The sequence below is a fragment of the Choristoneura fumiferana genome, unplaced genomic scaffold, assembly GCF_025370935.1.
Source record: "Choristoneura fumiferana unplaced genomic scaffold, NRCan_CFum_1 Sck3bRy_364;HRSCAF=799_pilon, whole genome shotgun sequence".
NCBI classification, from domain to species: domain Eukaryota; kingdom Metazoa; phylum Arthropoda; class Insecta; order Lepidoptera; family Tortricidae; genus Choristoneura; species Choristoneura fumiferana.
The window spans coordinates 61,442-71,362 of NW_027413015.1; the positions used below are offsets into that span (position 1 = coordinate 61,442).

The following is a 9,921-nucleotide window of genomic DNA, read 5'->3' on the forward strand; positions in this document are numbered from 1 at the left end:
GGCCGCCATGTGGTCGACAAGTTTGTTGGCGACAACGGTCTCAGAGACCGTAGGTAGGTGGTTGCGTAATATTCTTACGTGGTCTCCCAGACCGAACGCAGGTGGTTGTGTGTGTTTTATTTGTTAACATTTTTAATATAATTAAAAAATAAAAAATTTTATTTTTTAGTAAAACATGCCTCCTAGTAACACAGTCACTAAAGATAAATAAATAAATAAATAAATATCACGGGACAATTCACACCAATTGACCTAGTCCCAAAGTAAGCTTAGCAAAGCTTGTTAAAATAAGTGTCATCATTGAATGCAAGAGACTAATTTGTCTCGAATGTTCGAAAAATTATTATCGATTGCCGACAAAAATGGTTGTTTTGAGGGTTTCCAATTTTATAAAAATAAAATGTCCCTGTAAAATTAAATCAGTTAAATAACTTAGTTGATCATTCAATTTGATGAAACTTTAATAATAATCTTTATATTATGTTCCTATATTTTGAGATCTCATATCCCCTTCGGGTAAGTAATTTTACAGTAGGGATAAGAGAAGTACTGAAATGTGTTAAGTTTATGAAAAAATCTATTTGTTTAATTAATTAGGATGCGGTCAGAAATGAGGTTAGGCTTTGACTTTTTACAAATACTGTATTACAAAAGGTACAGAGTTAAAATTATTATTTTTAATAAAAACGCGTGCGCGCGCGAGAGTCGTTGTTGGCCAGTGTCGGTGGCGGGGCGGCGGCCGCGCCGCCGATCGGGCAAGCGTCCCCCGCTCCCCGCGCTCCTCCGCGCATGCGCACACCGCGGCTGCGCAGGCCGGAGGCAAAGAGTAAGAGTGGCGTAGACATACTGGGGGCCCTTGAAGACCTGTCTTCAAGAGTCTTGTGAAGAGGGCAGGGGGCAGATCCTGTTGAGTGCCCGCCGTATGGTGCCTCTAGCTGTAGTGATGTCTGCCACACGTGGGATGCCATCTGGGCCGGGGTAGATCTTGGAGACTCTACCCATTCTCCAGTGTAGTGGTGGTAATCCATCGTCCTTTATGAGGACCAGCTCGTCAAGCTGCAGGTCTGTGTGTCGAGTCCTCCATTTATAGCGGTGCTGGAGCTCGGATATGTATTCTGCGGTCCAGCGGGCCCAAAAATGTTGACGCAGCTGCTCGAGTCTTCGGTAGTGGTTCAGTCTGTTAGGATTCTCGTCGCGCAGCGGCGGCGAGGGCAGCGACGTCAGGGGTCTGCCAACCAGAAAGTGCCCTGGTGTGAGCGGGGAAAAATCATTGGGACTAGGGGAGAGAGGGCAAAGTGGTCTGCTATTTAAAATAGCTTCAATCTGACTAAATAATGAGGCGAGCTCCTCGAACGTCAAATGAGTGTTTCCTAGAATTCTTTTTAAATGAAATTTTGCCTGCTTAATGCCGGCCTCGGCCAGACCATTAAAATTAGGAGCGTAAGCCGGTGAGAATTTAAAGTTAATGCCTTCGTCAGCTGCAAACTCTTTCATAGAGTCTTTATTGAGCCTTACAAATTCATCTATCTCTTTGGCAGCTGCCACGAAATTTCGCCCATTGTCACATAGCAGCTCGCGAGGTTTGCCCCTCCTCGCGATAAACCTCCTGAGAGATAGAATAAATGCATCCTTAGACAGCTCGCTCACGGCCTCCAAGTGTACACATTTGTATTTAAGACAGACAAACAAACACAAGTAACATTTAGTTATTTTACAACCACGCCCCCGTCGGTCGGTAATCAAATACGGCCCTGCAAAATCAACTGCTGATACAGAAAACGGAAAATCAGCTGTTATACGTTGGGCTGGCAAGTTGCCCATTATATTTTTTAAAGTTTGACCAGCGGCGCGCTTGCAAATAACACAATTGTGCGCCGTGCGTCGCGCCAGGGCTCTACCCCCAACCGGCCATATTTCCTCTCTAATAGAGGTCAAAAGGAGCTGCGGCGGTGCATGTAAGAGACGTGCGTGTGTCTGTTCGAAGATAAGTTTGGTGAGTGGGTGTTTAGAGGATAATATAATGGGATGCTTCTTGTCATAATTATAGGATGAAGCATCCAGCCTCCCCCCGACTCTCAGGATCCCCTGAGAGTCGATGAAAGGCGTTAGAGACGACATGTGAACTTTAGCGTTTAAGTATTTGTTTTTTTGTAAAGTGTCGAGCTCATTTTTGTATGTTTGTGCCTGTGATAGCTTAATTAGTGTGTGCAAGGAATCCTTCAATTCTTGGGCAGTTAATGGGCCAGATAATTTTGTGCTAGTACGTTTGCAATTATTTATGAAACGACGTATGAATGCAACCACACGCTGCAATGTTTTCAATTTAGAATATCTTTCGAAATATATAACACATTGAATAGAATTTACGCTAGCACTCATTGATGTTATTTTTAATTCTGGTAAGTCGTCATGGGATACTTTGTCCAGCGTGGGCCAGCTAGTCTCGGGTTCGCGAAGAAATTCTGGCCCGTGCCACCACAGCGACATTGCAGCGACATGCTGGGGATCAACGCCGCGAGAGGCCAGGTCAGCTGGGTTATGTGCCGTGGGCACGTGCCTCCAAGTTGAAGTTGAGGTAAGATCAGTTATAGTTGCAACTCTATTTCGTACAAATACATTCAACTTGGAGGGATCGGTTTTTAACCATGCTAGGACCACGCTGGAGTCAGTCCAAAAAATGGTGCGTGTAATAGGTTTTCTAAGGGCTGCAGTTACTGCTGCCCATGCTTGGGCCGCTAAAAGGGCTCCACACAGTTCCATACGTGGAATACTTATGGGATTCACGGGTCCTATCCTATCCTTTGCACACAATAAATTGACACTTTGTTCACCTAAGTTTGTAATGGACTTGACATATATGCATGTCGCAAAGGCTGACTGTGACGCGTCACAGAAGCAATGAAGTTCTATTGCCAGTGGCAAGTTACTCAGTACATTTCTAGGAATTGAAAGCGTTTTGAGGTGGTGTAAATTTTTTATGAACCGTGACCAGACACGCCGAATTTCAGGCGGGGCAGGATCATCCCAACCCAGCCCTGCCTTCCATAATTGTTGTATTAGTAATTTTGGTTTGACTGTACATAAACTCAGTAGCCCTAAAGGATCGAAAATTTTGAAGGTTGTTGACAGAAGTGATCTCTTGGTTACATTACCCTCATCATCATTTGATTCATCAATAGAGAAGTGAAGCGTGTCTTGGCCAGGGTTCCAACCTAAACCAAGCGTTTGGCAAGATTGGCTTAGTGCCAGATTGTCGTTAACGTTAATGTTTTTTGAATTTAATAGTTTAGGTGAATTAGATCTGTATTTTCGTAAGTTAAAACAACCAGCATTTAAGCATTTTGAAATTTCTGTTTGTATGTGCAATAGCTCAGACTCTGTGTCACTGCCAGTAAGTAGGTCATCGCAGTAGAAATCATTTTGCATAACTGCCTTTATGTTGGGGTCATTGCACTCTTCCCCCAACTGCCACAAGCACCTGGCGGCTAAGAAGCTCGCACTAGCAAAGCCGTAAGTTACTGTGTTCAAGGTAAGTGCGCGAATTGGTAAGTGCTCATCTTCGCGCCATAGAATTACTTGTAAATCCCTGTCAAGCTCATTAACTAGAATTTGACGGTATTGTTTTTCGATGTCACCTGACAATGCGTACTTATAATGGCGAAATCTGAGCAAAATGTTAAACAGGGAGTCTTGTATGCAAGGCCCTACCATCTGTATATTATTAACGCTGTAACCAGAAGAGGTAGGGCAAGACGCGTCGAAGACGACGCGTAGTTTTGTGGACTCACTCTGTTCCTTGACCACTGGGTGGTGCGGTAAGTAGTTAGGGCTAGACAGCAGCTGAGACTCGGATAGATGTCCTAACTGTTTATATTCATCAATAAATTCATTGTACCTTTCTTTCAGTTCGGGCTGTTTTTGAAAACGATTTTCTAAATTGAGCAAACGTTTTTTGGCCATATAGTAGGAGTTGCCCAAACAATCTGGGGTATCAATTAAGGGCAGTCGGACTACAAAGCGACCGCTATCTAAACGGTAAGTATTTTCTATAAAATGCTCTTCAATTGGGTGCTTAGTAAGGAACCCATTATTACTTGGCCCAACTACCTTGGGCAGTTCTTCAGCCTCCCAAAACTTGGTCATTTGAGACGAGAGGTCAGCAAGGCAAAGATTGCTTCGAGTGAAATTTGTATTTGTGGCAAGGCTCGTACTCATGACAGAGCCTGCAATGACCCAACCCAATTTTGATTCAATCAGCATTGTTTGTTTGTTTGCCAAGGGTTTTTGTTCACCTCCCACTATATGCCAAAAAACATCAGCTCCTAGAAGGACATCTATATGAGAGGGAATATTAAATGTGGGGTCGGCTAGCCTCACTGAGGAAGGTATTCCTAACTGACTCACATCAAAATATTGCCTTGGTAAGTTATCAGTTATTTCTTTGAGGACCAAGAAGTCCAGCTTCGCAGTAAATTTGTCAGATAATGATTGAATCTGGGCAGTACAGCGCCCTGGAACACACTTCAATTGAGTGTTGCCTATACCTAGAATGGTTGTGGCAGTGAGGGGCAGAGAGGGCAATTGTAATCGATGTTTCAAACCTTCACTTATATAAGAGGACTGGCTACCACAGTCCAGAAGGGCCTTTACAGTTTCTTTCCTATTATTACAAGGATTAAAAACTTCAATTAATGCTGTAGACAATAGAACTTCACTACTGGTCAGCGCAGATGTGGACACAGTGGGTGTGTCCACATTAGGGTTCTGTAAAACCTTAGCAGCAGTGGAGGTGGACGCTATGTCCGGGTCTATGCTAACACTGCTAGGCTGAGGGTTAGATGTGTTTGAAGCTAGTGTTGTGTCTTTGTGTAAAAATGTGTTGTGACGTTTCTTACACACACGGCAGCCATTCAGTTTACACTGCCGCGTCTCGTGATCAGGGCGTAGGCAGACATGGCACAGTTGGAGCTTAGAGGCCTGCGCCCATCTCTCGTCCACGGTGAGATGCCTGAAGATCTTGCAGTCGTATATGCGGTGCTCACCACGGCACACGACGCACGGCACACCCTTGTGGTTACTTTGTTTAGCTGAAATCACGAAGGTATTTATGTTTTTATCTTGTCTGAACAAGCCTTTATTATTTGTATTATTTTCATGTTTATTAGGAAATTTATCCTTTTCCTTTTTTGATTTAGAAAGAGTTTCTAGAACATCTGCGCGATTTTGAAGAAATTTTCTAAATTCGTCCAGAGTTGGCAACTCGGACAGGTTATTCCGATGCTCTTCCCACTTAACATTGGTATTAGGGTCAAGTTTGGCAGTAAACATATGTATAAGAATCGAGTCCCAATGTTCAGTGGGCTGGCCAAGGGTTTTGAGCGCTCTCAAATTTTTTGTTAAGTGATCATTTAGAAAGCGCAGAGCTTTGTCAGACTCCCTTTGCATGGCGTCAATGCTCAACAAAGAGTTAAGATGATTAGTGATTAATTGTCTTTTGTTGTTGTATCTTTCGCACAAAAGTTCCCATGCCTGAGAATAATTGAGCTCGGATACTTCCAAGTTAGATATGACCCGAGAGGCTTCGCCCTCCAAGTATGTATTCAAATAGTGAAACTTATGAATTCCCTTTATTCTATCATTATTGTGTATCAAGGATTCATATGTGTCACGGAACTCCATCCACTTATAATAAGAGCCATCAAATTTCGCAATGCGTATTTGCGGCAATTGAAAGCCCATGTGCTCAGAATGATGACAGTTATTAGAAACACTGGAGCAATGATTACCATCTGATGGAGCAGTGGGTTTTTGCTTGGAAGCCGCGGCCCCGTCAAGAATGCATTGTGCCGTGGCAATAGATAGATGAAAATTGTCTTCTATTTCCTCGCGTTCTGATAGCTCGTTATCAAGATTATCAGGGTTAGAAACTTCTATGAACGTTTGCAGCTCATCGAATTTTGAGGATAACTCAACAATTCTATTTAACCTCGATGTTAATTCGTTAAACTTTAAGTCGCTTAACGGTTCATTCACATTAAATTTATTTAAATAATTAGTGAATTTAGTTAATTGGCCTTTCACAGAACTTCTTTTAGTTTTATGTTCTGCGATCTGAGCCGCCAAATCTGCTTGAGACATTTTAAGATCAATTATTAACAAACTATAGCAAAATAGGCAAAGATACGAGGTTAAATAATTAATAAATTGGCTCAATAGGCTTACGCTCCTTATTTATGTGGCTGCTACGCGTTGCCGGCGTGTATAAACAAGATGGCGATGCCCCGCCGCTCCCGTGACGTGGCGAACAAAGCGATGAAACGGCACAGCGCGGCGCGCACTTCCTGGAAGCGAATAAGTGCAAATGCAAAATGGCGGCCAGCGAAGTGAACGAATTCTGTGCAATTTGGCAAATTATGCACGAAGTAGATGGCTTTAGTATGAATAGTATGGCAAAATTCGAATAAGAATGTTAAAATGCGAGTAAGTATGAGTTAAATCGATTAAAGAAGAATTCGGAAGAATTAAACTTGAACAGTTAGTAAGGCGTAGGCAATATTTAAATCGTTAGAATATAAATAAATGCGTGCGAGATCACACCACAATGCAATAATAGTTAGGTACTTAAGTCAACAAGACAACGAAAGTGAGGTTTTTAACTGCGAAAGTTACGACAATACCTGACTGGCCTGCCTGTATCACCGTAACTAAAGCATAAGATAGCTTTTAAGGCACAGGAAAACACACGACACTCGAAGCGCTCGCCTGAAAGTTCAGTCAGAGAATACGGACCACATTATTAGGAAGTAGGTAAAGAAAGGACTGGGCTCACGGCACGTTCCTGGTTAGCATGGAAGAGAAGCACGGGGCGATGTCGTCAGGCAACTGCACGCGGCAGTCTTCAGTGCGTCCTTGGACTTCGTATCGACTTATCCCATCTTCTAGAATCTTCCACGTCGATCGGACGGGGATTTCTTCAGGAAGTCTTCGATGGCTGCTACGCCGCCGATTGTTCCTTCTTGATATCTTGAGCGCCTTTCGATAACGCGGTTGGCACAAAGTACTGTGTGTGCGCACAACCACGTGCCCGGAACGTGAGGTTAAGCGACCCGCGTCCTGTCACGGTCGCCACTTTATGTTTAATTAATTAGGATGCGGTCAGAAATGAGTTCAGGCTTTGACCTTTTACAAAACTGTATTAATAAAGGTACAGAGTTAAAATTATTATTTTTAGTTAGAAATGCGTGCGCGCGCGAGAGTCGTTGTTGGCCAGTGTCGGTGGCGGGGCGGCGGCCGCGCCGCGCCGATCGGGCAAGCGTCCCCCGCTCCCCGCGCTCCTCCGCGCATGCGCACACCGCGGCTGCGCAGGCCGGAGGCAAAGAGTAAGAGTGGCGTAGACACTATTGATTTATTTTATTATGTTTATTGCAAAAAAATAGTTTACTGTTAAAATTTTATTTATTACTTTTTTATTAAATTTAAACTAAATTTCTATAATTATTGCATATCCTTTAAAACTAGCGGTCTTCTAGACCGCTCATAGGTGGTTGTGTTTCTGAAACAGGACGTAGGTTATATAGTTATATAGTAGTTAAGGGTTATATCTTATTCTAGGATTGATGCTAGTATAAATATTTTTATACATGAACATGTATTGAACCTCTCCCTCACTCAGGGAGCGTAACTTTAGTGCCGATGACAGACGTATGACTTCAAGCTAAATACAGAGTGTTTTTATCCAGACCTCTTTAGTTTACTGATAATCAATGTCAGATAGAACGTAGTAAATTTTTATGGATGGTTTTGGGATTTGAAGTTGTCAAAAGTTTTACGCAATGATGAAATTCGAAAAACGAAGTTCGTTTCGTACTGTCCCTCTCGCTCTCGTATTAAATAATAAGCGTCCGAAGTTCGAATTTTGCACTTCGTAGTAAGAGTATAATATAGGCTCAGAGACAAAGAGTATAAGTACCTATGTATGTAGATCTTACTTTACAAAACGATACTAATAAAAATAAATAAACTAATATTTATAATAAAAAACAAACTTTGTATAATAAAATCAGCAATAAACTGAGAAAACTTAAAAAATGCATCAACTGTCACTGTCACGATAGGCATAGCCAATTAGCCAGACAGCGGAAACCGGAAACACTGAATTTGTCTGGTCGACGTTTGACACATTTTTGTCAATTTAGTACCTTCAGTTTGGCGTCAGGGGCGCTGAAGTGTACGTAAAAAGTGACGTTTTAAGTGTGCCCCCACTGCTCAGAGAGAAGATTCGCCACGGTGTCTGTAGGTGAATGTAATTTAGTCGGAATCGTTGGTTTTCGAGGTCGCCAATAGATGAATATTAAATATACATAAATTGCTTGTTTAGATATTTATAAGTTTTTTTCAATTCATTATTTGCTTTATTGAAGTGGTGATCCATGGGGTAGGAAAAATACTAAAGCAATTTTGTAAAACACGCGAAGTCTTGTTCTCAAAACTATAGTTTTTTTACAAATATTTATTAAGTATAAAATAATAAATAATCGCCAATCTTAATCATACCTGAATGATCCTCTCCATTTATTTTAAAACATATGCGACCATCTTAACATTTGAAACGACACAAAAGCAAATTGTTATTGTCAAACAAAAACAACTTTACCGACCGTCTGCCCCACGACCAAAGAGGTAAGTAACTAGTTTCGCGATCATTTTTTTTTATCGTACATGAATTCGACAACAGTTTTAATTAGAGGCTAATTAGCATGACAAACCGGTTGAAAGTAAAGCCAATTTATAAATGCGTGAAGCGGAAATAGAATACGAAAACCATGTGGTATTATACTCATTTTTAGGGTTCCGTAGCCAAAATGGCAAAAACAGAACCCTTATAGTTTGGCCATGTCTGTCTGTCTGTCCGTCCGCGGCTTTGCTCAGGGACTATCAATGCTAGAAAGCCGTAATTTTGCACGAATATATATGTAAACTATGCCGAAAAAATGGTACAATAAAAAAATCAAAAACAAGAGTACCCCATAGATCCATAGTCCCATAGAGGTAAAGTGGGGGTGTTTTTTTTTCTTATCCAACCTTACCACGCCATACAACCTATGCCATACAACGGGGCAATGCCGCTGGGGTAATGGGTACGTTTGGGCCAAGTACGATGCGGACGGGTATGGAGTAGTTTTTGTTTTACTTTATTATATAATTTATTCTTTTTTTGTGATTTTTGTCATTTTTTTTATTGTATAACTGTTTTTAATAAATTAATTTATGTAAAAAAAAACGAAGATGCGATGTTATGTTGCAGTCGTAAGCGTTCTGCATACCTTGTCATTAAACGAAACATTTGTTGTGTTGTTTCATTTACTCGAGGAGAAATATTTTTTGTTACAATTAAATTACCCAGTAAAATATTTTATTCACATCGTATTTTAAATTAGATCACTACTAAATTATTAAGAATCCATTTCATTACAGTGCAGTGTTGTAATTTGGTTTTAAGAACATCCTGTATGTTACTTCGCATCATAATGACGTCACCCGCACCAAAGTTACGCTCCCTGCTCAGACTCTACCAAGTCATTACACTTTAGGACGAGTGATCGTCTCCATCGGTTGAGGACCAGCAGTGTACCTTCATGACGATTTTCTGGGGAAAATAATGCGGCGGAAGGCAAGGGTTCATCGCTGTGCTCTTAGAGTCCGTAGTTGACAATAGAGTTTTGGCTGCCGACTCTCGCATACGCATACCCCTTTAAGGTGCGACCAAACCGCTGCTAAAAAACGGTGACGGCACGGAATCGCAGTGACGCACCGTATGCGCACCGTTTTTTTTGCATGCTTTCCACACCGCTGCTTAAAATACGCAAACGGTGCGGAATCGCAGTGACGGGCCGTAAACGACAAGACTTTTGTTCGGTAAAG

At 41.8% G+C, this 9,921-nt stretch overlaps 1 protein-coding gene across 1 annotated transcript; it reads right to left on the reverse strand.

Moving 5' to 3' along the window:
- Positions 1-587: 587 nt before the first annotated feature.
- On the reverse strand, positions 588-7,395 carry LOC141445130 (uncharacterized). The gene is made up of 3 exons (XM_074110914.1): positions 6,830-7,395; positions 6,223-6,341; positions 588-5,087 (listed from the first exon to the last, which is right to left on the reverse strand). Exons 1-3 carry the CDS (start codon positions 6,847-6,849, stop codon positions 871-873), a joined length of 4,356 nt encoding a protein of 1,451 aa, XP_073967015.1. The 5' UTR covers positions 6,850-7,395; the 3' UTR covers positions 588-870.
- Between the last annotated feature and the right edge of the window lie 2,526 nt (positions 7,396-9,921).

Excerpts from the sequence above, each read along its gene's own strand:
- LOC141445130 (XM_074110914.1), bottom strand. The coding sequence starts at position 6,849 with ATGCTAACCAGGAACGTGCC. Across the intron at positions 6,342-6,829 it reads ATGCTAACCAGGAACGTGCC|GAAGTGCGCGCCGCGCTGTG; the intron begins GTGAGCCCAGTC and ends ATTCGCTTCCAG. Across the intron at positions 5,088-6,222 it reads CAGCCACATAAATAAGGAGC|CTAAACAAAGTAACCACAAG; the intron begins GTAAGCCTATTG and ends TCGTGATTTCAG.